This window comes from Giraffa tippelskirchi, chromosome 2 (assembly GCF_054371585.1).
Source record: "Giraffa tippelskirchi isolate mGirTip1 chromosome 2, T2T-mGirTip1v1.2.pri, whole genome shotgun sequence".
Lineage (NCBI taxonomy): Eukaryota > Metazoa > Chordata > Mammalia > Artiodactyla > Giraffidae > Giraffa > Giraffa tippelskirchi.
In genome coordinates, this window is record NC_137276.1 from 211572725 (window position 1) to 211600269 (window position 27545).

At 43.3% G+C, this 27545-nt stretch overlaps 1 protein-coding gene across 3 annotated transcripts in view; it reads left to right on the plus strand.

The window, feature by feature from the left end:
* The first annotated feature begins 537 nt into the window (after window positions 1-537).
* The window catches only part of CXADR (CXADR cell adhesion molecule), a 68776-nt gene continuing 41768 nt past the window's right edge, over window positions 538-27545 (plus strand). For 2 of the 3 annotated variants that reach the window (XM_081572674.1, XM_081572672.1), the window contains exons 1-2: window positions 542-893; window positions 24519-24685. In XM_081572674.1, coding sequence (XP_081428800.1) covers window positions 659-893; window positions 24519-24685 — 402 coding nt within the window. In that variant the 5' untranslated portion in view covers window positions 542-658. Of the gene's footprint in view, window positions 894-24518; window positions 24686-27545 lie in introns of all 3 variants that reach the window. The other variant, XM_081572673.1, reaches the window with a different exon arrangement.

Sequence of the window (27545 nt, forward strand, 5' to 3'; positions counted from 1 at the left end):
ACACGACTGAGCGACTTCACTTCACTAGTGGTAAAGAACGCGCCTGCCAACGCAGGAAACATAAGAGACGCAAGTTCGATCCCTGGGTCGGGAAGATCCCCTGCGGGAGGAGATGGTAACCCACCCCAGAATTCTGCCTGGACAATCCCACGGACAGAGGAGCTTGGCGGGCTGCAGTCCACAGGGCCGCAAAGAGTCGGACAGGACTGAAGCGTCTAAGCACACATTCTAACACACAAGCCCGCACAGGGATCCTTAGGTGGGAGAGCCCACCTCAGCAGCAAATCTCCAGAGGTAGGAGGCGTGGCTGGAGGCTCTCACCCCTTCTCCCTCAAGGGTGGGGTTAAGCGCAAACTGAGTCGATTGCTTTAGCAGCCCTTTTGCGTCGGGGGTCAGGTGGGCGAGGGTTGTCTCGTGCCTTGCCTTTAAAGCAAGGGTGCGACAGCAGTTTCAGTCTTCTGGGGAGAAGACGGGCTGGTCCGACCCACGTGCACCAACCCGATTTAACTGAAGGCATGGAGGCGGGGATGCGGGCTCCGGCTTGGGGCGCGTGGCTGCTGGAGCACATCAACGCCCGAGCTCCCGGGGGCAGGACTGCTTTCCCGGGAGGGTTCCCGGGGCTCCGGGTTGCCATAGCAACCCCACGCACCCGACGAGGATGGCGCGGGCCGCCAGAGCTTTGCTACTACCGGAAGTGACGTGTTTCACCTGCCGAGCGAGGGCGGGGTGGGACCGGGCTGCGAGGTGCGGCCGCCGCCAGCCAGTCGGGAGCGCGCGAGGAGCCGGGAGACTGAGACCCCGGGGTGAGAGCCGCCTGCCTGCCGTCGTCTCCCACGGCCGGGCTGCCACCATGGCGCTTCTGCTGCGCTTCGTGCTCCTGTGCGGAGTGGCGGGTGAGTCGGGGGGGCGGTTCTGTCCCTCGGGTCCTCCTCGCCTGGCCAGCCCTCGGGCGCTCGCTGCCTGCGGCCACCCGGGAACAATGAGGCGTGGGGGAGGGGGCGATTTGGGGGCGCTGCGGCCGGCGGTGGCGGTGCTCGCCGAATTGCGCCCGGGTGGTTTTGCAGGACCCGACGCGCGAGCCGCGTAGGTGGGATCGCTGGGAGAGGAGCCAGGCGGGGACATGGGGTGCCCGATGGTAGGGGGGCGGGCAATGGAGTTGGGGTGGGGGGACCGAGCTCCGGGAAGAGGGGGCGGTGGCGGTGGAGGGGCGCCCCGGGCGCGGGCGGGTGGGCGCGGCGTACTGGGTGCGCCTGGCGCTTCTCTCGGACTATTCTTAGCTGCCGGTGCAGGCTTTGCTTTATTTGCTCTCGCCCTTTCCCTTGTTGGCTGCTGTGCCGTGTCCATCCAGGGTTACTCGATTTCAAAAGCCTTGGGCATCAGCGGGTTTTCAGGTGTCGAGCTGCCCTAGCTAGAAGACCGAATTACAAACGCCATGATTAAATGTACACTGAGCTGCTCAGCGCCTCTGATCGTCCAGTCTACATCTAGGAAAGAGGCGCAGAGCGATCTGTAGGCTGAGCATTCGCGGTCTCCGGGAAAAGGCGAGCTCGAGCTGTGCAACTAGACGGTAGCTCGGCGAAGTAAACCGTGGAAAATCGGAAGTAGGTTCCTGAAAAAAATGCAATATTGATTTCAGCAGTCGTCGGGCCGAGTGCAAAGGAGAAATTAGTAACCTTGAGTTTATGTTTTGATTCATGTTGATGATAAGATAGGGTGACTTGTACGAGGTAATTCCGAAAGGATCCGCCAAGTACATGTTCGACTGAGCCTTTGTCAAGGGAGGGGGAAAGGGCTTTTAAAATAATGTGGACAAAAGACGTGGTCATTTGATAGTTTTAAAAAACGGATTTGTTTCCATGTCCGTTCTTTGGCCTACTGATCCTGTTATGTCAAAGTAAGCACTTGTCGCATTGTAGAACCAAAAGATTTCAGTAAACCACCCACAACAAAACATCCATCGGTGGGACCCTAGGACGCACACTTTGTGTAGCCCCGGAAGGATAATTTTAAAGCGCTCTGAAGCTGGATGGAATGGCCCGTTGTGTTGGGATGGCTCTCTGCTTCCTGTTGAAATGTTAATTCCATTGTTGGATGCCACAGCTGTGAGCATTACTCATGGGATCAACAATCTATTAACAAGTCTAATTTTCAATCTGAGTCTATATAGCATTACCTCCACCTTTTTAACGCTTGTCATTTCGACATGGCTGAAATATCCAAAGTATAGCTTCCGGAAAAGGTGAAAGATCAGTAACCATTTTAGGTGATAGGTTTTCACCTTGTTTTGGTCAAGGACTACACCGAAGAAGTTGAGAACATTGTGATCTTTGTGGAAAAAAAGGAGGAAAATGTTTTAGGCTACATCTAAAGGAGAGAAGTGGAGGAATATAAACTTTATAGAGGAGTCTCCCTCCCCTCCCCCCAACCCCCATATCAGGATAATTTCATTTTTTCTGGATGCCTCACTTTGGTAGGCACAATCTAAACCCAGGATATTTTGATAGGTATAGAGTCCTGCTGCATGTAAACTGCACACTATGGTACAAGTGTACATCTCTTTAAAGGACTGCTGTCTTCAACTAAACTAGTTTTACTTCAGTTTTCCTGCTTAAGCAACAACTCAAAAACTGTAATTGATATATGGCTTTGAGTATTTCTTCAGCTACTTCTTGACACCTAAGAAATTTATTGCCATGAACTCAGTTTGAGTGGTAACACAATTGGAATCTGTTTTACAGTTGGCAACATAAGGTGGAGGCTGACATTAAAAATGAGCCATTAGTAGATCTTCCTCTAGAGTTGCCTCTGTGTGGGTTGCAGAGTTTTGTGGTGTACTCTGGTTGCTGGTGGAACACTTTTCATTGCTTTCCTAGTAGCAAGCCGTACCACTAGTAGTTAATTGCAGTAGTAATAGAGTAATAGCAGTAATAGTGAAAGTAAGGCTTGATTTTGCAGTTATTCAATGTCAGGCACTGTTGTAAGGGCTTTACATACATTTATTTAATGTACCTTGCAGCCCTGGAGGATATGTATTGTAATGATCCCAGCTGCACAAATGGAGAAACTGAGGCACAATGTGGTTGTATAACCATACTTGCCAAGATCATAAATTTCCTCCTGAATCCCTGCTTTTATCACTGTGCTATCATTTTCTTCTTTGATTACCTCTGATCGACACCCTAAATTAATGTCACTGGTTATCTGTCATTTATTAAGAACTTGTTGGTTTGACCACATGCCAGGTACTGAAGCCTTTTATTAGTAGCCTTTTATTAATAATTTCATAATCTTAGTCAAATATTTTCGGACACTCTAAGAACACGAGGATCCAGGGCTTGGACTGGTGTTGCAAGCGTATATGGTGCATGACCTAGCGGCATTGTTGTCAACTAGGGATGGCAGTGTTAAAAATTTGAGGTGCTGCTGCTTTTCACAGTATCGGTCTGCGTGAGAGTAAAGTACTGGCCAATGATTCTGGTCTCCAGACTACTTGTTAGCCCTTCAGTGACAGAGGACCCTGTTCTCTGTGAGCCTCAGTTGGTTTATGTGTCAAGAATACTTATTGCTTTGCTTTACCAGGAGTATTTTCCTTTACTTAGAAGAAAAAAAAGATTATTAGATGTAAACTTTATTCCCTCCATATGCCTGTCTCTTAAGTACATTCCTGCCATTATACCACCACCAAAAGTCCCCATTATACCAGAGCAAAAGTTGCTTTTCCTCCAAGGCAAGCCACCCAGCATTGGCTCCTTACCCTATCTGTTGTGGGGTTTCCATAAAATTACCCAGTATATCTCACTGCACTGGGTCGTGGGCCTTATCTGTGTTGCTGTTCACTGTTACAGTCCCAGTGTTAGCTTGTGGTGCCTAGCAGATAGCAAGTGTTCAGCAAATGTTGAACGACCAGACATTTTCAGCCTCTGCCATTAGACTTAAGGATCTGGTACAGCTGTCATCAGCTACATCTCTCATTCTCTCCTGGTCTCACCCCCCTACTTCAATTGTCAAAGGTATCAATAGTCACATGCCAAATCCATCCATTTCTTTGGTGTTCCATGACATCTGTTTTGGTTCCTCCCCATTGTGTTCCCCTGCCCTTCTCTGCCTTCTTCACTATGTCCCTTAAATGTCACCCTCCCCCATGATTTGGCCCATAACCATCTTCTCAGTCTCCATCTGAAACCTGGGCGACTTCATCTGTCCATCACTGCATTCTCAAAATAGTCACTGGGGACTTTAAAATGTTGCCAGCTCACCTCTCCTTTGATTTCTGGGCCACTGTTTCCAACTGCCTTCAACATTCAGCCTTCCACTTTGCATGCGCTTGAGTACCTGAGACTCTGCAGGTCCTCAGCTGAACTTAGCATTAATTAACTGATTAAATGGTCCAGTCATTCAAATATTTATGGCCTGCTGCGTACTGTGGCTGCGCTGGATGCCCTGACAGTTGTATAGGATTTTGCAAGATGAGCAAAATGCAAGATGATGGAGCATTCCCAGCAGATAGAGATCTGGAAGGAAACTTAACTTGCCTTGGGAGCTGAGGCGTTCAGGGCATATAAGGCATCTAACTAGCCCTTCTTTTGATGTTCACCTGAGTCAGAGGGGACATGTGGGGTGGAGCTTGAGGTTTTGCATGTTAACAGGTTCCATGTGATATCATTGCTGACTGCACTTTGGGCAAAGGCCTGGAGACTGTGTGGAGAGCTTAGGGGAGGATCGCTGTCTGTCAAATAAAGTGTTGTCTTGCCCCCTGCCACCCAGGAGTGGCACTAAGAAGCTTGTGGAGGTGTTAAAGAAGACAGGCTATACACTGACAGTGATTCTCTTCAAAAGTGTAGAGCTCCACAGTAGATCTGGAGGCAGGGAGAACCACAGCTCCAAGGCAGGAATCCATCTGGGATGACCTGGACATGTGCAGTCCCTGGAAATACAGCAGGAGTGGTTCTGGGCCCCCTCTTTCATCTGAAAAGTTGTTCTGAGGGAGATGCAGTGGAGCCCAGTATCTGGTTGAATGAGTGGGCAAGAAAAAGCTGGAGGGAAGGAGTAAGGCTTCTCTCTTGAGTGAGTAGTGATGTCACTAATCTACAGGGAATCAAGAAAAAAGAAGCAAATCTTAGATGACTGAGCTTTGGACCAGTCATATTTGTGGTGGATGCCTGAGGGGAATGGAGGTGAAAAAAATCCAGTGGGAAGATTCCAACAAAGGACTGGATCTCAGGAGAGAGGCAGAGATGGGTGGTACAGAATTGAGAATCACTGCTAATAGTTGGCATCTGTGTCAGGTTAACCAGGAAAAGCAGGTAGGACTTGAAGAGAAGGTGAAACGTGAAGCTAGGGAACATCAGCCTCTTACTAGATGGCGGGAAGTGAGGAGCTGGGGACGGGAAGCAGTGATGGGAATGTTGGAGAACTAGAGGATGAGGGTGTCCCAGAAACTGATGAAAAAATGAGACCAGTGGGTCTTACATTAGGAAATTGTTGAGAACATTTGGTAAGTTATTGATTCCAGAGAGAGGACTGTTCCTATACTGAGAGTAAAGCTAGATTTTAGTACATTGAAGAGTGGACACAGGTAAGTAGAGAATGTACTTAGAGATGTACTTTGCACTTGTAGTTGGTTTGACAGCGCGTGTTGCTGGGACTTAGCTGGCAGTCCAGTGGTTAAGACTCCGTGCTTCTGTTGCCGAGTAGCAAGGGTTTGATCCCTGGTTGGGGAGCTAAGATCCCGTGTGTGTGTGTGCATGCTCAGTCATGTCTGACTCTTTGTGACCCCATGCACCGTAGCCCGCCAGGCACCTCTGTCTATGGGCATTCTCCAGGCAAGAATACTGGAGTGGGTTGCCATTTCTTCCTCCAGGGGATCTTCCCAACCCAGGGATCAAACCGGTGTCTCCTGCATTGGCAGGCAGATTCTTTTACCACTGAACCACCTGGGAAGCCCTTTTAATATCCCACTTGCCACCAAAAGACAAACACAAAAAAGTAAAAACAACAACATACAGTGCATGTTGCACATGTGGCCTTAATTTCAGGGGACAGTAGCAGACTCCGTGGAGAGTGTAGAAACCAGATAAGAGCTCTACCTTGTATGTGTGTGTTTAATGAAGTTTAGATGACTTACAGTATTTCAGGAATATAGCAAAGTGACTCAGTGTGTGTGTGTATATATATACACACATACACATACATTTTTTCATATTCTTTTCCATTCTAGGTTATTACAATATAGTTCCGTGTTCTATCCAGTAGGTGTTTTTTGTTTATCTAGAACTCTCACTTCCAACCACCCCCACTTGGAACCTTGTTCACATGATTATTCTTCCTTTAAACAGTGTATTCCTCTTGACACTCACTTCAGGACTCTGAACCCTTTGGCTTCCCATCTCGTTCGTCTCTTGTGTAGGGATTCCCATCCACTTTAAGGAAGCTTAAATATCCTCCCTGAAATGCCTTCAACCCTTACATCTGTTATATCCCTCCTTAAGCCCTCCCCTGTCTCTCTCTTCTCCATCAGATCTCTTGAAGGAGTTTGCTGCATTTGCTGCCTCCAGTGACTTCCTTCATGTTCGTTCCCGTACAATCTCATTTTCACTCCCCTCTATTCCTGTGAAACTGCAGTGACCGCTGTGGCTGCATCACACAGTGGACATGTCTCACTGTCAGCCTCTTAAACTGGTCATGGAGAATGGCTCTATTGACTAAGCTCTTTTCTCCTTGAGTCATCCCTCATTGTCCTTCGTGGCTCCACTTCCCTGCATCTGCTTAAATGTCAGTTTCTGGCTTCAGTTACCATTTCTGTCCCTACAGCCTCCAGTTTGTTTCTGGTCTCACTCACCCAAAGCTTTGCCCATAACGTCAAACCACTCACTCAACAGCGTTGCTTACACTTCACACAGGCACCACCAATCAATTGAACCTGTCTCCACACCACTGTTCTCTCGCACATTAAATGGCATTTCCAGCCACCAGACTGCCCAGGCAGAAATCTAGGCGCCTTACTTGACTTTTCCTATTGTCTCCCCAACTTACACCCATGTTTCTAGGTCACTTGTCTCCCTCCAGCCACCACTCATAGTTCAGAGTACTGCCATCTCTTAAGATGGTTGAAATAGCTTTATAAGTGGTTTCTCATGGAGTGACTAAATGGGAAAAGATGGACCAGGCAGGAATTTCTGCTTGTTGGCTTCAGAAGAGACCTGGAGCAGGGACAAGAGCATTTGAAGATCAAGAATAGGTATATCATTTGAAGAGGTGAGCAGGGCTGGGCCCAGTGTCCTGCCCAGGCTCGCTGTGTGTGTCAGTTCTGCCACGTGTGCAGTGCTGGGGTGAATGTGTATGACTACTCCAGTCGCATCGTAATCCTCTGCTTGTAGCCTGTTCTCCTCCTCCCTTCAGTTCCTCTTTTCGCCTATCATACTCAAGCGTAAGTAATTAAGTCAAGGCAAGAGTTGAGACTAGGAGCTTTTGTTTTTTTCAAACTTTTTATATTGTATTGGGGTGGAGCCAGTTAACAATGTTGTGGTAGTTTCAGGTGAACAGCAAAGGGGCTCAGCCATACATGTACATGTATGCATTCTCCCCCACACCTCCTTCCATCCAGGCTGGCACGGAGCTTTGAGTAGAGTTCCATCTGCTGTACAATGAATGGGTCCTTATTGGCTCTCCACTTTGAATATAGCAGTGTGTACAGACCTTCCTGAACTCCCTAACTGTTCCTTCACCCTGCTTCATTTGGTGGCCAGCAAGTAATGGATGTGACGTTTAATTTGATAATTATTAAAGTAAGTAACAGGCTTCGCTGGTGGCTCAGACAGTTAAGAATCTCCCTGCAATGCCAGAGACCGGGGTTCAGTCTCTGGGTTGGGAGGATCTCCTGGAGGAGGGCAGGGCAACCCACTCCAGTATTCTTGCCTGGAGAATCCCCATGGACAGAGGACCTGGCGGGCTAAAGTCCATGGGGTCACAAAGAGTCGGACACGACTGAGCGACTAAGCACACAGCACAAAGTAGTTAATTATTTAGGTAGCCTGAAAAATAATTAAAAGTTAACTAAAAGGAGCTTATGGCTTTATCTTACTTTCATCTATCTTGCTTTTTAAATGATTTATTAAAATATTCATTAATTTATTTATTTTGGCTTTGCCAAGTCTTATTTGTGTCTCCAGAGCTCTTCGTTGTCGCATGCATACTGATCTAGTTCCCTAGCCTGGGATCGAACCCAGGCCCCTTGCATTGGGAGCACGGAGTCCTACCCACTGTACCACCATGGAAGTACCTTGCATTTCTAAAGAAAATAAATCTAATGTTGTAGAATAATTGTTGGATTGGTTTTGAAATTAGATTGTTAAGAGTGTGATGCTAAGTGGAAGTAAAGAGCAGTCACCTTCTGTAGCTTTGGCTTCTTTATCTTCTACCTAATTTCTTCAGTGGGGCCGAAATTACAAATGGCAGAGAGTGAGGGGAGGGGTGGGGCACTCACCTTGGCACAGTGATCTATGCAGGACGCTGGTAGTTCCTGGTTTGGTGATCTCTTGGGAACCTATTATCAGTGTTCTTTGTAATTTGTTCAGTTTGTTGACTCCATTACTGTCTCCACACGAAAGAAAATGGGCAGGAAGTTGAAAATGTTTCTGCATTGAGTGGCAAGATGGTGACTTAAAGGGACATTTTATCTCTTTAGTCCTTTTCCACTGCTTGTAGGCTTTCCCTCCCCTCATGGACTCACCCTTTCTGGTTTCTAATAATGAGTTAGCCAGTTGAAGTTTAAGCCTTAAAGGCCTTTGCTTGACTCAGCAGTATTTGCAGTTCATTTTAATTGGCAGGATTCCAGTAGAAGAAAAGATGATTGCTCTGTTGAACAAGACAAGGTAGGATAAGGGACAGTAACAACCTATTTTTAGGGTGAGTGTGAGATCGGGGACATAGTTTGGTTTGTCCTTTGATAGTTGGTGAGAAAAAGGATTAATAGTCACATTAACCCGTGTTTACATGCTGAGACAATGCACTTTTCTTTAGAGACTATTAGATCACTTCCATTCTTTCAAAGGTACTTTACAGATTGGAGTGGGAATAACTTTGTTTCATTTATTTCTAAAAAATATCAATAAAACTGTGTTTAGATTTTGAGAAGAAGCAACAGAACTCAATACGTTTCCCTTTTCACTTCCCCATAGTGTCACTGTATGTAATATGTGAGTTTTATAGGTTTCTCCGAAGGAAGAAACACCGATAAAAATGCTCTCAAGGAATCTCAAGGAATATGCAGATGCAGTGAAATCAAAGGTGCTGCACCAAATCTTTGTTGAATTGTTAGAGTGATTTGAATTGACCCTCCTCAGCCTCTCAGACTCCCCAGTGAAGAGTGCTTTGAACTCTTGAATACTAGGCGATTCCCAAGGGGGTTTTCTTTAATGAACCAGACAAAAACTTTAAAGTGTTTTGTGCCCTGGATAGTTCTACGGTAAGAATTGAGAAGACTCTTTGACCTACTTGGTTGTACAACGTGAAATCTGAGACTTATAGAATGAACTGGTGACGCGGGGATAGAAGAGTATCTTACTGTGTTTTTAAAGACAATTTCACACACATCTCATTTGAATCCAGTCTCTTGACAGCCTATGAGTAGGAGGGACACTTTTTTTTTTTTTCAACAGGAATTAAGTCATAAAGCCAAGGCCTAAGTCCAATAAATTATGGCATCGGTCCAGACAGTGCTGTCCTAGTAGAAACATAATGCAAGCCACATATGTCATTTAAAATGTTCTGGTAGTCACGTTTAAAAGTGAAAAGGAAAAGGTTGAAATTAATTTAAATATAATTTTGTTTAACCCAGTATATACAAAATATTAATTCCATATGTGGTCAAACTGAACATCAATAACATTTTTTTTCATACTAAGTCTTCAAAATCTGGTCCATATTTTACCTGCAGCACGTCTCAGTTTGTACTAGCCACATTTCATATTCTCAGTAGCCGAATGTGGCTACCACACTAATTAACACAGGTCTAGAACCTGGAGTTTCAATTCTAGTCACCTTCCACTATATTTAGTTTCGGAGCATGCTACTAAAATAGCATGGGTGTGGTGTGCCATCAGAACAGCTTTCTCAGTAGGAAGTGCCTTGGGAATTGCTGTCATGAGATTTTATCTAAAATATTTGTATCACATAATATTCCTGTTGGCAACAAGTTAAATAAAAGTCTCACTTCTTACTTAGTTTCTTAAAATCATCAGAGAATTATAAAACTGTCTTTATTTGATAGGTATATGCATTTGTATTTTAGGTATAAGGCAAAAAACCAAACATAGGGGAAAAATAATATTTTTAGCTTGCCTATGAGGAAAATAAATGCATTTATGGAAATATCAAAAGTAAGGATAAAGTGGTCCCTGGTGATGGTTGCTGGGGAAATTTGAATTCATTTGGGGATATTAGAAAGGAAATCATGCCAAGATTGAGGCAGTCAAGTTAAATATACTTACAACAGGAATTTTTTTTTTTTTGGTAACCTTTTCTTTATTAACTTCACGGTTTTTCATTAGATCAGTTTATTTGTTTATTTTACTATAATCTCTTTGCTTTTTTATTTTCTGTGATCTCTCTAAGACACTTCACCTGAGTTTTTTGTTGTTGTTTTGGCCAAGTACTCACTTTTTCCTCTTTCGTGTTAATTAAAGGAAGAAAAGAGAGCCTGAGGTTTTTTTGAGCAAGGAGGCAAAGGCAGATCTCTTAAAATGGAGCGATACATACTATTCTCTGAAGGTGATGAAAATATTCACCATGGCAACAGATCTCCTTTACCCATAATGCAAAATACCCAATTTGCATTTGTTTTGCCAGAGAATTCTGAAATTAGCATCTCTGTATTAGAGAACATGAGGAAAGTAGTATACTACATAGATTGGAAAAGGCTGAGACTTAATTTTAATCAAGAAATGAAATTTGAATTCTTTCCTTAGATGAGTCTGTCTGTGTGCCCATGAAGAGAGGAGGAAGGAGGGGGTCACAATCCAGTTCAACAAATACAATCTGTGTGTTCACATTCCTAACTCCCCCATTTGGTTTTACATTGTACTTTGTGCTTTAACTGCTCCTGATTTATAAGTTACATATTCAATTTCTCATATAGGACCTCAATCGCTGTGGAAGAAGTTTGGGGGAATAAATAATATGTACATGTGGGTTAGGTATGGCAGTAGGTTCTTTTGGAGACAGGAGGAAGATGTCATTCTAATACTATGGGCAAGCTTCAGTCTGGAGGAGGGTGACTGGCATTTAATCCTGAATAAAATAAATAAATGAAACCATAAATAAGTAGATAAGTAAATGAATAAATAAAGAAAAACAGGTACAGATTAGGGCAGATGTGCTATGTGATGTAAAAACCATATGGTTTTCTGATTATTCTCTTGAGGACCCACTGGCTTCTCCAAACCATTTCCCCTTTCACCTTGTATGCCAGCCCTTCAGCCCACTGTTCTTATTGTCCTTTTGGCTACAGTTTTTTTTAAAGTACATTTTTAAAAAGCATCAGAAATATATGGGGTGGAACCCGCAGGCAGCGGGGTTTATTGGGTTTTAGTTCCCTGACCAGGAGTGGCAGCAAGCTCGCCTAACCACTAGACCACCAGGGAATTCCCAGAACATCATGTTTTTTAACAAAGACAAAATAAAGATAAGTTTCCTGCTTTAACCCCTTCACCTTTTTAAATTCATTTTAAAATAAACCTTTCACCTGTAGAAAAGCGTGCTGTGTTGTGCTTAGTCACTCAGTCGTGTCTGACTCTTCATGACCCTATGAACTGTAGCCCGCCAGTCTCTTCTGTCCATGGGGATTCTGCAGGCAAGAATATTGGAGTGGGTTGCCATGCCCTCCTCCAGGGGATCTTCCCAACCCAAGGATTGAACTCAGGTCTCCCACTTTGCTGGCAGATTCTTTACTGTCTGAGCCACCAGGGAAGCCCAAAAAGCACGCGGTTTAGAGCATTATTTACCAGTGAGAGAGCATTAGCCCAAAGTAGACACATCTATACAATTATCATCCAGGTCAAGAGATAGAACATAACCCACCATCAAAAGTCCCCTCATGCCCCCTGCAGTCATTTCTGTCACTGTCTTCTGATTTCTAACGGCATAGATTGGCGTTGACACTATATATACAGAATTATACAGTGTATGTTTTTCTGCCTAAACTTGGCTTCCTATCACGTTTGTACAATTGTTTCTGTTGCATAGCTCTAGTTCAGTCATTTGCTTTGCCATATGGTATTCTGTCATGTGACTGTACCACAATTGATTTACCCATTCTACTGTTGATGGACATGTTTTTCCTCTAGTTTTCTGCTCTTGTGAAAAATGTGGCTACGTTCTCAGCCACGTGTTTTAGTGCACGTGATAACTATGAGTGGCATTTCTGGGGTCTTGATTACACATCTGTTTAGCTTTAGGTGATGCTACCAAATGTTTTCCAAAATTAATTGTACCAGTTGACACTCCCTTCTATACAGATAAAACTTGCTCCGAATCACAGCCTTTTTTCATTTTGTTCTGGTGAGTGTGTCGTGCCACATCATTGTAGTTTTATTTTCTAAACACTTTTATTGTGGCAAATTTCAAATATATATAAACTAGAAAAAAATGATACGATGTTATGATATAAAACTAGAAAAATTATATGATAAATGGTATTTATCATACCAAAAACTAGTATGATAAATGTCTTTGCTCCTCTTCATCAGCTATCAGCTCATCTCTGTTGGACTCATGGTACCATTCTGCAGTCTTTCGACTCTTCTCCCATTCCTCTTCACATATTAAAGATTTGAACCAGTCTCCGAAAACCTCTCTTAGTTCAGTCACTCAGTTGTGTCCAGCTCTTTGCGACCCTATGGACTGCAGCACGCCAGGCCTCCCTGTCCATCCCCAATTCCCAGAGTCTGCTCAAACTCATGTCCATCCAGTCAATGATGCCATCCAACCATCTCATCCTCCTCTCTTGTCCCCTTCTCTTCCTGCCTTCAATCTTTCCCAGTATCAGGATCTTTTCCAGTGAGTCAGTTCTTCACATCAGGTGGCCAAAGTATTGGACCTTCAGCATCAGTCCTTCCAATGAATATTCAGGACTAATTTCCTTTAGGATGGACTGGTTGGATCTCCTTGCAGTTCAGGGGACTCTCAAGAGTCTTTTCCAACCCCACAATTCAAAAGCATCAATTCTTCGGTGCTCAGCTTTCTTTATGATCCAACTCTCACATCCACACATGACTACTGGAAAAACCATAGCCTTGACTATGGACCTTTATTGGCAAAGTAATGTCTCTTCTATTTAATATGCTGTCTAGGTTTGTCATAGCTTTTCTTCCAAGGAGCAAGCATCTTTTAATTTAATGGCTGCAGTCGCCACCTGCAGTGATTTTGGAGTCCAAAAAAATAGTCTGTAACTGTTTCCATTGTTTCCCCATCTATTTGCTGTGAAGTGATGAGACTGGATGCCATGATCTTAGTTTTCTGAATGTTGAGTTTTAAGCCAACTTTTTCACTCTCCTCTTCAACTTTATCAAGAGGCTCTTTAGTTCTTTTTCACTTTCTGCCATAAGGGTGGTGTCATCTGCATGTCTGAGGTTATTGATATTTCTCCCAGCAATCTTGATTCCAGCTTGTGCTTCATCCAGCCCAGCGTTTCTCATAATGTACTCTTCATGTGAGTTAAATAAGCAGGGTGACAATGTACAGCCTTGACGTACTCCTTTCCCAGTTTGAACTAGTCCGTTGTTCCATGTCCGGTTCTAACTGTTTCTTTTTGACCTACACACAGATTTCTCAGGAGGCAGGTCAGGTGGTCTGGTATTCCCATCTTTTGAAGAATTTTCCTCAGTTTGTTGTGATCCACACAGTGAAAGGCTTTCATAGTCAATGAAGCAGAAGTAGCTGTTTTTTGGAATTCTCTATCCATATTTTTTTCTGCCTCTTCTATTCTAGGTAAATACTCCATGTCTCTCCTTTGTTACAGCAGAAGAAATGTCCTTCCCTCGAATCTTATTTAAAATTGTCTTAAATCCCCTTTTTCTAGGTGTCATTGTTTCCTTCAGTCTCTGACTGTTCTGTGTATTTAACCTCCCATTCCCCTTTCCTTCTCACTTTATAATAAACATGCTCTGCATTTCTCACTTCAAAACAACCTTTCCTTGATGACAGATCACACTGCTATTTTTCTCCTACTCTTAAGAGCCGTGTTCCTCAAAATAGCAGTCATTTCTGTCTCTGCTCGCATACTCAACTTCTGTAGTTGGAAAGATCCCTCCCCAACTGGAGTCTTTAATTAAAAAAAAAAATCAGATTTGGTTTAGGTCGCCAATGACGTTCTGATCTCCAGATCAAGTACATACAAGTCAATGCCCTTTATTTGCATAACAGATTTTGAGTTCTATATCTAAGGTGCTGCTCAGTGTGAGGGATAAAAGATTAAAAGACACCTTCCCAACACTACACGAGTTCATTTCCTAGTAGGAATGACGGGTTTGGAAGACAACAGCGAGTTGTCATACTGGATACTGTTTATCGAAGGGATGATACCTAAGAGCTTTACATGCATTATTGTATTTAATCTCTATGTGGAAGTAAGCATTCTTACTGCTAATGCTCACTTTACAGTAGAAAACATTAATACTTAAAAGACTAGAAACTTGCCCTGCCTAAGCATTTGGTAGGGCTTCCCAGATGGCATGAGTGCTAAAGAATCCGCCTGCCAGTGCAGGAGACCTGGGTTTGATCCCTGGGTCACGAAGATCTCCTGGAGTAGGAAATGGCAACCTACTCTAGTATTCTTGCCTGGAACATCCCTTGGACAGAGGAGTCTAGTGAGCTACAGTCCATGGGGTCACAAAGAGTTGGACACGACTGAGTGACTAAGTACGCACGCATGCAAGCATTTGGTAACCTCGGTTTGAATTATAGTGCAGCTCTGACTTCAGAGCCCATGCTACTTGTAGGCAGAACTGCTGGCACAATTTAGCCTGCTCATATTTCAGAAATGTCTGCACTTGCTGTGAGGTAAGCCCAGACAACTGTCACTACTGGCTTTGAGTTGTGCAGGCAGGGGAGGGGATGGGGTGTTGGGGGAAGGCTTCTTGTTGGTTGCTTGCTTGATTGATGGTCTAAACTTAGGACTTATTTAGATCTGAAAGAGATAATTTAGTTTAACACCCTTAATTTATGTTTGAGCCCTGGAGAAACAACATGTCCAAAGTGATAGAGCTTTTTTTGTGACAAACCTTACAATGGATCCTAGTCTGGTTTATCTCTTGTTTTAAAAACCGGTCAACCCATACTCCTGAACTACGTGCTACCTAAAATGCTGTCTTCTTGGAAATCTAGTACAGGAGGGGAATAGCGAAAATTCCAAACCTTCTTCCACCACAGTGACTGGAAGGGGGCGTCTAATAATGTACTCACTGTATTATTTTGTAGTGATTTTTAAAAGGAAATTTCTGAAGTCCATGTGTTGACTCATGGACTTCTACTTGCAGGGTGAGTGTGGCTTGGGAGCCACTCTGCATCGATTTGTATTTTGCTCACTTAGTAGCTTAGGTCCCTCTCATCGTCTCTTTTTCATCACTGTAAAATTGAGATAATAGTAGTAACACCCTCAGAGTTGTTATGAGACTTGAAGGAGTTAATGTGTATAAAGTATTTTGAAAAGTGCCTGGCACATAATCTAACACCCATGGTGGCTCAGACAGGAAAGAATCTGCCTGCAGTGCAGGAGACCCGGGTTCAATCCCTGGGTCAGGAAGATCCCCTGGAGAAGGGAATGGTTACCCACTCCAGTATTCTTGCCTGGAAAATTCCATGGACAAAGGAGCTTGGTGGGCTACAGTCCATGGGGTTGTAAAGAGTGAGAAACGACTGAGCGACTAACCCTGGCACTTAATAGGTACTTAGTCACCGCTCATTACTATTTATGGTTAAGGTGATGGTTTCCCTGTTTCCATCTCAGTTTATTTTCTGGGCACTTGCTTTTTGATCACTCGTTGAGGGTGGGGAGCTGAGAGTTGGTTTTAAAAACACAGCATAGAAAAGCAAATAAGTATACCTAATGTTGTTTCTCATTGTTATTAACTTATCTGACTCTAAGTATTATTTTCTTAGCTCAACAGTACATATTAGCATACTGTACTGAGTAACACATGGGAATTAACTATAATTCCATGGACAGAGGAGCCTGGTGGGCTACAGTCCATGGAATCATGGAGAGTTGGACATGACTGAGTGACTAACCCATGCACACACTAGGCAGCACAGAGGGCGATTTCTGCCCTCTAGTGTTTTTTTTCTCTTCCTGAGCAATGTTTAAAGGCCTAGTTGGAGTAGTTAACTACCCTTAACATATATTAAGTTTTTCTTTTTCTTTCCTAAAATGAAACACTTAGTATTTAGGTGACTTTTAACATTGCTAATCCCAAAGCAGCTCCCTGGTGAGAAGGAAATTGGCAGATTAGATTTAGGGTCAAGGAAACGGTCTAAATAGCTTGGCAGTTGCATTTTTGCAGTATTTAAAACAGGATTTAAAGCATCCCAGTGAGTTGCTTGCTAACCCAGGCATCTGATTTGTAGTATTTGTTATCAGACATACACAAAATTATACTGGTCCCAATCAACTTCTTAAACATACCACTTCCTGATTTTCCCAGTTTATTTTTTAACATTGCCCTAATGAATCATTTTTGAGTGTTTCTGTGTTTTTATGTAAGGTTCCTGAATTCCATATTCTGAACTCAGCAATACAACTGAATATCTTCTCTATTTAAAATAGTAACCTTTATGACATTCTTTGATATTTCTCACAAAAGTCAATATCAAATAAATTCTTTATAAAAATTGACATTAAGATTATCATAACATACCCCTTTTCAAGCCACCAAAGAATTATGCCAGACCTTTGGAAAATGAAGTTAAATTACTCTTATTTTTATTCCTAGGTTCTCTTTTTTGTTAATATCTTTGGAATGACTCCAGATATTTTGAGAAAACATGCATAAGTGTATAACATTTTTCTCGTTTTGCTTCATGTTGTTCTGGAGGTAGTTGCAAGATAGGCAAGCAACTTTTTCTTCATCCCTAGTTGTGATTTTAGTGAAGTGAAAGTCAATCAGTCGTGTCCGACTCTTTTCAACCCCATGGACTGTACAGTCCATGCAATTCTCTAGGCCAGAATACTGGAGTGGGTTGCCTTTCCCTTCTCCAGGGGATCTTCCCAACCCAATGACGGAACACAGGTTTCCCAAATTGCTCTTCACTGGCTGAGCCGCAGGGTTGTGATTTTAGAATATTCACAAATTAAAGTTTCAATGTCACATTTCTTTCATGTTAACATGAATTTACGGGCTTCCCAAGTGGCGCTAGTGGTAAAGAACCCACCTGTCAATGCAGGAGATGTAAGAGATCCCTGGGTGAGGAAGATCTCCTGGAGGAGGACATGGCAACCCACTCCAGTATTCTTACCTGGAAAATCCCATGGACAGAGGAGCCTGGCAGGCTACAGTCCATGGGGTCACAAAGAGTCAGATACAACTGAAGTGCCTTACACGCAATGTGACTATACAGTTGAATCCATGTTAATTTCTTATCACATTTGCTACTACTTCTTGTGATGTGAATATTAAAGTAATAAACATCCATCTTTGCTCCTGTTAGCATACAGCCAGGCTTGCTCAGCTCCCTCTGAGCTCCATGCATTCCCAGTGGCTTCCCTGTCCCTTTACTCCATTAGATACACAGTTTTCCCATGGCCCTCCTTCCCATGACTTTCCCAGAAGGTTTCATGATCTTTTCTCCCATCAGCATTCCTCTTTCAAACAGCTCCTTCACCTTCACTCTGCCGGGAACTCCCACTCTCCGCTTGAGCTACGCAGTTTCTTCTGAGGCAGGTCTAGGGTGTGTTGAATAAGGCTTGAACATGCCCTCCAGAGATGAAACCCTGGGACCCCGTTAAGCAACTGAAAGTGTGTGCTTAAGTGTGTGCGTGTGTGCTTAAGTGTGTGCGTGTGTGCTCAGTCGTGTCTGACTCTTTTTGTGACTCCAGAGACTGTAGCCTGCCAGGCCCCTCTGTCCATGTGACTTCCCAGGCAAGAATACCGGAGTGGGTAGTCACTTCCTCCTCCAGGGGAATCTTCCTGACCCAGGGGTGGAATCTATGCCTCATGAGTCTCCTGGATTGGCAGATGGATTCTTTATACCCCTGAGCCTTTGAAGAAGCCCTCAGTGAAGGGTGGGAACAGGTAAACAACTATGTGCAGTAGAGGTGCAGGTTGTGTAATTGTGAGCAGGAAGCAATTAACACTGCCTGTGGGCGTCCGGGGGAGGAGGCCACAGGTGAGGGGTGCTGAATGGCTGCCAGGTGCTTTCAATGGGAGAAGGTGGGCCTTGCAGACAAGGGAAATGTGTGCAAACACAGGTGCTCCACAGTGTGTATGCACTTAATTCATCTTACCCCTTCGGTGCTGCCTCTGGTTTATTTGATTTCCTTTGATGATTGGCCCCTGACCAGGGTGCCTTCACTGTTGTGATTCCATCTTTGATAGAAAAAGACCTTAACTTATTTTCACCTACTTTTAGCTGCACCTTGTTAATTTTTCTTCACTGTTTTGAAATGGAATACCTTTCATTCGGGTAAATTCTGTTTCCTTCCTCTTACACAAAGGAAATACATACTTGGGCCGTAGTTTTTCTTTTCCTTATTTTTAAGCTGAGCACTAGAAATTTTGCTCTGCTAAAGGAAATCAATGATAATCAAGAAGCTTTGGCTTCTAAGTCAATTGTGTGTGGGGTAGGAAGTGTTACCAAGTCCAGGTTCGCTCTGCTCACCTTATGACAGGCCAATGAATCCAAGAGACGAAGAGTTGAGGCAAAGAAGACTTTATTCAGGGAGCTGGCTGACTGAGAGGATGGCAGGCTAGCGCCCCAAAATAACCATCTTAACGGGGTGTGGATACCAGGTTCTTTTATAGATCAGAGACAGGGTGGGGGGTGGGGTGTGAGAAAGCAAAGTAAAAAGGCCATTAATCTTGGAAACATCCCCTAGAATAGTAAGCCTCAGGCAGGGAATGTGTTAATTTCTTCCTTCCTGCCATCGGGCAGGTAGACAGAGTTCTGAACAAAGGCACTCTAGTGTACAGGCAGGCGGAGGGGCAGGAGTCTCAGGGGCAGGCCATTCTGTATGATTATAATAACAAAAGCAAGTCAAAGAAACAGTTCCAACCTGGACTCAGAATTGACTTCTCTGCAAAAGAGCGCTTCCCAAGTGGCGCTAGTGGTAAAGAACCCACCTGCCAGTGCAGGAGTCATAAAAGATGCGGGTTTGATCCCTGGGTCTGGAAGATCCCCTGGAGGAGGGCATGGCAACCCACTCTAGTATTCTTGCCTGGACAGAAGAGCCTGGGGGTCTGTGGTCCTTCTGGTTGCACAGAGTCAGACACAACTGACTGAAGCGCCCTAGCATGCACACAGTGCAGTAAAAGGACTCTCAGTAAAGAAGCAGCCTCAGTAAAACAGGGCTCACACTTACCCTGCTTCTTGACTGAGCGTCCTTCTGAGGCAGTGCGTGCATGCTAAGGAGCTTTGGTCATGTATGACTCTGCATTGGATTGTCAGTTGTTGGATTGCTGTTTTTGGATTCAGTCTCTTGTTGTTTAGTTGCTCAGTCATGTTTGACTTTGTGATCACAAGGACCGTAGCCCGCTTCTCTGTCCATGGAATTCTCCAGGCAAGAAGACTGTAGGTTGCCATTCCCTTCTCCAGGGGATCTTCCCAACTCAGGGATCGAACCTGCATCGCAGGTGGATTCTTTATCACTGAGTCAACTAGGGAAGCCCTTATTTGGGCACAAAGAACGCTTTCTGGGAAGAGCCTGGCCTGAGACCAAACTAACATAATTGCCCTAAAAGATGGGCTTGAGCAGGGAAGGCAGTATTGTAAAGTGTGTGGGTGCTCACTGCTGAGGTACACATGGGGAGTGGGAGTACTGAGCAGCTAAAGGTGGAGAGGCGCCCAGTCATAAAGGGTGCTGAGGAGAATAAAGGTGTCTGAGCTTGTGTGGACCTACCAGAGGTTTTCAGACCAGGCAGTGATAAAATTTAAAAACAATGCATGGTGAACACTCTGGGTGAAGTATGGAGATGGTTAGAATGAAGTACAGTGGGTGCAGGGAAGACCTCAGGCTTAGCCTGTGGGAGAGATAATAGAGGCCTGAACACGTTACGGAATCTGAGCTCAGCCTGCTCACTGCACGGCAGAAATTTGGAATTTGGAGATAGAAAAAGCAAGCAGAAAACCGGGAGATGTTATTTCAGTCACTGCCAAAAAGGGACATGACTCAGCTAGTTTATTTACATAATCCAGTACTGAGCACTTACTAACAAGACTCTGCAAACACTTACGGTTGATCATGTGCTACATATTTCATCACATTCTGAGTATAAGGTTGAGTAAAATTGTAAGAAGGTTTGTTACATGATTTAGTTTAGAGATCATGTTTGAACTTGAAAGTAGTTTACAAGTTAAACTGTCCCTCATGTGCTGCATAAAGAGAATTGGGCAGTATTAAGAATACCCAGAGACACGATGTGAGACCAAGTGTCTGCCTTTGTCTTCTACAGTTTGTGACTGATGCATGCATCAATATTGAAAAACTATGCCTCCATGCCGAGAGGCCCCTTCACAGTTGCTAGGAAACCCAATAACTGTTTTGTACCATCCTGAGATTTTAATTCCTTTCTAGTGCAACACAATGAAGAGCAGTTGAATGTTTTAAACATTTTTGGAAAAAGAAGTACTGCAAGTCTTTAAAAGTCTGTTTAAAATTTCTTATAGCAGTATACATATTAAGGAAATCTCATTATAAAACTCACCTTTCTTAAAATCTCTGTTGTAAAAAATAACTGCTAACAATTGTCTATCCAAATCACTTTTATACACATGTAACTTTTTCTAAGATACTCTTTGAAAGAGAAGTAATTTTATGTATCAAACAAGGAAGAATAGATGACACTATCATGAAAACAAAGTTACATTTCATTCTAATGATGGTAGTGTCAGTGCTGAGAACATGAATTAGGAGGATTGGAACTTTTACTCAATTTAGATGTCTCAGTGATGCCTCTTTTCAATTTGATTTTTATAAAGTAAAAACTTGAAGCACAGAGTAACTAGGAGGTTTGAATTATTTTTTCTATAGCAAATTTCATTCTTAGATATTTTGCCTCCATAGTTTTGAGCTGTCTTGATTCATTTGAAATGGAATTCTCTATCTTACATTATTTGTATGGTATTCATTCCCAGACCAGTTAGATGCAGGCAACAGTTGTAGTAGCTGTGGATAGGAGATCTTCAAATAGCAGGACCTTCTGACAAATTAATGCTCTTTTTCAACATTCCTAAAACTGATCAAACTTACAATCCAGTCACCAGTTATTTTCTACTAATGTGCAAGGAACCCAGCAGGAGATAAAAGCCACAATTTCTCCGAACCCTGATGGAGCTAATGGTGAATCAGGGTATACATTTAAAAAATTCTCTTAAAAATACAAGGTGATATGGGAGGATAAGCTCACTGATGTCTGGAAGATGAGACAAAAACCATGGAGCCTGAGTCAATTTCACAGTAAAGTTTATAAAAGGGAAAATAAAAAGATAGTATACACTGAGTGCCGAATGAGTGATAATACAGCTACCAGAAAGTAAAGTACTGTGAGCATTCCAGGAAGACAGAAAGAAAAATCATTGCAGGCTGAAAAGATAGCAGAATGCCTTAGGTGAATGAAGCAGAACTGGAACTGAGTTATTAGAAATGATAGAAAGTATTCATTCAGAGAATTGAATATTAATCAGGAGAATTAGCTGTAATTATACACATAACTGTCAAATCATACCATCTAAACTAGAAATGTGTACATGAAACAGAGATTGGGGTAGTATGGACTTTGGGGGATGGTAAGTAGTTCATTTGGGTTGAATCAGAGATTTTGGATGGTGTATCATTAATATTTGCTGTTTAACAAACCAACCCAAACTTGAGAGGCTTTAAAACAACAATCATGTGTTAGTTCACGCTCCTGTCCAGGCTCAGTCCTGGGGCTGCAGGTGGCTGGTGTGAGGCTGGGCCTACATTCCAGGGTGGCTGTGTGTTGGGCGCTTGCAGCTGTTGTGCTCACACCTCAGTTCTGTCTTATGTCGTGCACATGATGGCAGCTGGCAGGGGTCCTAGTGGGCCAGAGTGGGGGCAGCAACACCTCTTGAAACCTGGCCGCGGGAGGCTCAGCAGTACTCAGACCGCAGTCTATTGGCCAAAAGCAAGGCCAGCCTCTCATTTAGGGGAGGTTGTGCAGAGAGTCTGTGTCCACTTTTTTTTTTTTTTTTAATTATTTTTGGCTGTGCTGGATCTCTGTTGCTTCGTGGTATTTTTCTAGTTGCAGCGAGCAGGGGGCTACTCTCTGGTTGTGGTATACTGGCTTCTCGCGGTGGTTTCTCCTGTTGCGGAGCACAGGTTCTAGGGCACATGAGCTCAGTAGTTGCGGCTCCAGGACTCTGAGCACAGGCTCAGTAGTTGTGGCACACGGACTTAGTTGCCCTGCAGTGTGTGGGATCTTCCCAGACCAAGGATCAAGCACATGTCTCCTGCACTGGCAGGCAGATTCTTTACCCCTGAGCTACCAGGGAAACCACGTGTCCAGTTTTAATTTGCTGTTTGATAAGTGCACTTAAATGTGATAAAAGCTTAGGATGGTGCATGAACATAAATGGTCTTGAATGTAACTTGACTTTTCTTTCATTCTCAAATCTATTGGCTTCAGCCTTACTAACATTTTATTACAGCTGATAATCCGTGTGTATTAAGCCTCTTGTAAGGGCTAATAGGAAGGATCATATAATGGCTAATAATACAATTCTTCATTTTGGTCTGTTCTATTGAAATGTATCATTTGAAAACCAGCAATGAAATCATCATTATGGAGAATTAGGACTGGATTTACTTTTAATTTTGCTCTGTGTTTATTTTTACAGTGTGACTGGGGAGAGGGGGGTAGAGGGGAGAGAGGCAGGCCCCATGTATCATCATTTTAGCGCTTGGGGCCCCTTCCAGGTCATCATTCAGCCCTGAAAGTCAGGGTTGGATGATGCAGAGGTCAAAGGGATAGAGCTGCTGAACAGAAACCAGTGTGTACATTTGAAACTTTCATTACACATTTGACTTTACACATAACAAAATGTTGGGTTATCACAAGGAAAACATAACACTGACAGACTGGTGCTGCGCAAACTTTTCTAGTGTAAATAGTAAGAAAAAAATTAAGTTTTGTGTGATAGTTCATTTATAGACTGAGTTTACATTTTATGTTAAGTTGTTGGCTGTTCAAACTGCAGTCTTACTATAAGGCATAAATAGTGAACAGACCTATTTTTATGTGTGAATTAATTAAACTGGATTTTTTTTTTTCCTTATAGGTAAGAAAGAGCATCATTATATTCATAGTTTGTTCCATCTTTTATGCATGTAATAGATACTAGTTTTCTTACAGTAAGTCATTAACCACAAGGAGGAGACTTTTTTTCAATTTTTATGGGATTGTACTGAGTTTAAACCATCTCACAAAATTGGTCAGCAGAAACTCTGTTGGAATTTTTGTTTGGAGCTCTGGACATCTATTTTTGCTTTTAGAGAGTTTTTCAATATTGCTATTCAGCATTAATTCTCTTAGTAATCTAAGTGGAAGTTTCATAGGATACAAATTTGAAAATAAGTTATAGAATTTTAAGATGTCTTTTTAAAATTATTTAATAACTTTGACTTTTTCAGAAGGGAAATAGGAAGAGATAAAGTAAGAAATGTCTTAAAGATAATATTGAGGTCAACCTTTTGGTATGTTTAAAACTATACATATTGACAATGTTTCTTCTCCTTTTGAATTGTCATCAAAATTTATTGCTTAGAAATATTTTAAGCATTCAATAAAAGTCACAAAATCAAATTTAATAAAAGTTTAAAATTACAGAAGCCTTGACACAAAATGTGTCAAAATTCATCAGCATGTGCCCAGTGATGGGAATTCCAAGTGTGTTTCTGGCACCATGGCAAGCATGAATTAATGTGGCCTTGAATTAGACTGATGTACTGACCTTTCAGAGACTCTAGCCAGGTTCAGTTTTAAACATCTGCCTGGATAATAAAAATCCTCTGTTGGGTTCTTCCAACTCACGTGAGAAGGCTGTTATTCCAAATAATATTGGGAAGTTTCCAGTGCTCTGAATCGAAATTGTATTGAATAGGATGGGTATTAGTATTTCTATTTCTACAAAGGCGCACACAGAATGGGACCAACTGAGTTGGAATTTCATTACTCTGGTCCCCAGTAAAGTCCAGTTGCCCCCACATCCTGTGGTCCCTCTGAACAGTCGAGGTGTCCTGCGTGTGCTGCGAGCCTGAGAGCAGATGCTCAGTCCATGTGCGTTTCATCTTCTAGATTTCACCAGAGGTTTGAGTATCACTACTCCTGAACAGATGATTGAAAAGGCCAAAGGGGAAACTGCTTATTTGCCATGCAAATTTACCCTCGGTCCTGAAGACCAGGGGCCGCTGGACATCGAGTGGCTGCTGTCACCAGCCGATAATCAGAAGGTGGATCAAGTGGTAAGTGCTGCTCACTCGGCAGATGTTGGGGGAACCTGTGTTTGGTGCCTGTCACTGTGTTGATACCGTAGGTGGGGGGGCATGGGGAGCTGTGAAGAAAGCCTGAGACTTCCCCGGCTTGCAGTGTGGGGGAGAAAGGCAGATGCTTGGAAAGTAAGCACCCTGATGTAATGGAGTGAAGTGGATAAGTGACCTCAGATTTCAGAGGAAGGAAAGTTCACCAGACTTACTACAGAGGGCTGCAAGGAAGAAGGGGAGCTTTAGAATGTTCTGAAAATCTGGCCTTGGAAGTGTGTGTGTGGCCCAGGGGCCATGGGAGGCATGTACGGAGCAGGCATGTTAGTCTGCAGGGAAGTATGTGACATGTCAGGGAGCGCCGGGTAAACTGGACATTGTGGAAGGTTAGATAGAACTGAATTTCCAAGTTTCACACAAGGATTCCATTACCAGTATAAGGGTCAAGTCTAACAGAGGAGTGAAGGTACATATAATTACAGTCTATTTTCCATATTTTTGCAAGTTAAATATCCTCTATGTTGAATGCCTTAAAAAACAAAATAGCAGTTGGCCCTCCAGATCTGTGAGTTCTCTATTGGTGGATTTAACCAATCATGGATTGAAAACATTCAGGAAAAAAAAAGTCTAGAATATTCCAGACAGCAAAACTTGAACTTCTCACATGCCAGCAACAATTTACATAGCACTTACATTGTATTAGGTATTCTAGATAAAGGTAATCTGGATAAAGTATATGGGATAATGGATAAGTGACCTCAGATTTCAGAGGAAGGAAAGGTCACCAGACTTAGAGAAGGCTGCAAAGAAGAAGAGCTTGAGAATGTTCTGAAAATCTGGCCTTGGAAGTGTGTGTGGCCTGGGGGCATGGGAGATGTGTACGGAGCAGGCATTTTAGTCCGCAGGGATGTGCATGACATGTCGGGGACGCCATTATAGGTCATCTAGATAAAGGACATAGGAGGATGCATATACTTTACCATCTCATAAGTACGTCAGGCTTCCCTGGTGGCTCAGTGGGAAAGAATCCGCCTGCTAATGCAGGAAACACAGGTTCAATCCCTGGCTCAGGAAGATCCCCTGGAGAAATGGCAACGCCTGCTCCAGTATTCTTGCCTGGGAAATCCCATGGACAGAGGAGCTTGGTGGGCTACAGTCCTTGGGGTCGCAGAAGAATTGAATACGACTTTAGTGACTAAACAACAACAACAACAACATATGTATGCCATCTTATTTGAGGGAGCTGAGGATCTGTGGATTTTGACATCTGAGGAAGGGAGAGGGAAAGGGAGAGGAGGTCCTAGAACCACCCCCCCACCCCATGGTTACCAAGGGATGACTGTATTGTTACAGAATTTTTTCTAGTTACACCTTAACGGGGACCTAATGTAGGAAACCCCATTACTCTGTGACCCATAATCAGAGGCATTTTTAAATAATTAAGGCACACTTGGTCAGTGAAGGCAGGATACAAGTGGCGGGGTTTTTATAAGCTGTTCTCTTGTATGCTATTCTGTAAGACAAGCTCAAGAGTTTCTGTTAGTCACCAGTTTCCGTTAACCCTGTGGTGCGCGATTTCAGCCCCATCTGCAAATACATGTATCACTCTTTGCCTTTTAATGGTACCATAATATTTCACTTCATTTAGAATGCTTCATATTAGCTTTGTCTTACATACTTAAAAAAATAAATCAATGTTAACAAATACTATTAAACCAGGGAGAGAAAAAGAAGTTCAAATATTTGGAGTAATGTTGTACTATATATATATATATATATATTTGGAAGGGAAATTTTTACTTGTGGTCCATATTAAAGAAGGGGTTATCCATGTAGTTAGTGGCTGAATCAGTGCAATTAGGTAATTAACTGTACAAGTAGTGTGCCCGTGATGTATTTGTGAAGGAAAAAATTAAGGTGCTTTCCCAAGTTGTAAATGGTTGGGGCCACTCCTTCCAAGGATATATCTCTACCCTGATTCTGATATGAGAACTTCCCTCTCTGCCCTGAAGGAAAAGAAATTGAGCCCAGCTCCTCGTGTCTACTCAGCCCAGATACCCTGTCTTCCTCCCATCTTGCTCTTCATCCCTCCCCTCTTTCCATGACAGTGCCAACACCCTGAACTCAGGCTTCTGCCTGAGCCCCTGCGCACCCCTCATTCCTTTGCCAGTGAAGCGCCCACCTCCTTTAGAATCCAGGACTCTGGTTCCATGGTTAAGATGCGTGAATGAAGTGCACAGATCCTGGCTTAAGACTTGTGGGTGAAGCCCTGTGACAAGGTGCCTCTTGAGACCAAAAAGGCCAGTGTGTCCTGCAGCCTTGTGTTTCCATTCAGGGAAGGAGAATCCAAGGACTTCTGGGTTAAGTGGGAGGCCCAGCCTCACTGTCCACAGGACCTGAGAGACAAATGTGATAGTGGGTGCTGGGCTGAAGTGTCCATTTCTGGGTTAAGACACCTAGCCTCTAACCTAAAGCACAGTAAAAAGACCAAAAGAAAGAAGGGTTAGGGAGAGATTGATGCAGAGGAGGATGCATGCATAGGATTACAGCTGTATTATAATGCTTGCTAAATCCTTCTTGTAATATTTTTAAGCTAGCAGGCAGTGCAATGGGGCCTGGGCTGAAGAAATTTCCCTCCTCATTCCCTGTGTGATCTCTTTAATCAGCAGTTATGATGTACTTGTGCACTTACCGTGTGCTGGGCTGGACAGGGTTTTATATACTTTAATTATATATACTTACTTAAGTCTTAAAACAACACCCCAGAATGAAGATCATTATACATGTGAGGAGGAGGAAAAGGAGGCCCAGGAATTTGAAGGAACATGCCCAGGGTCACGTAGCT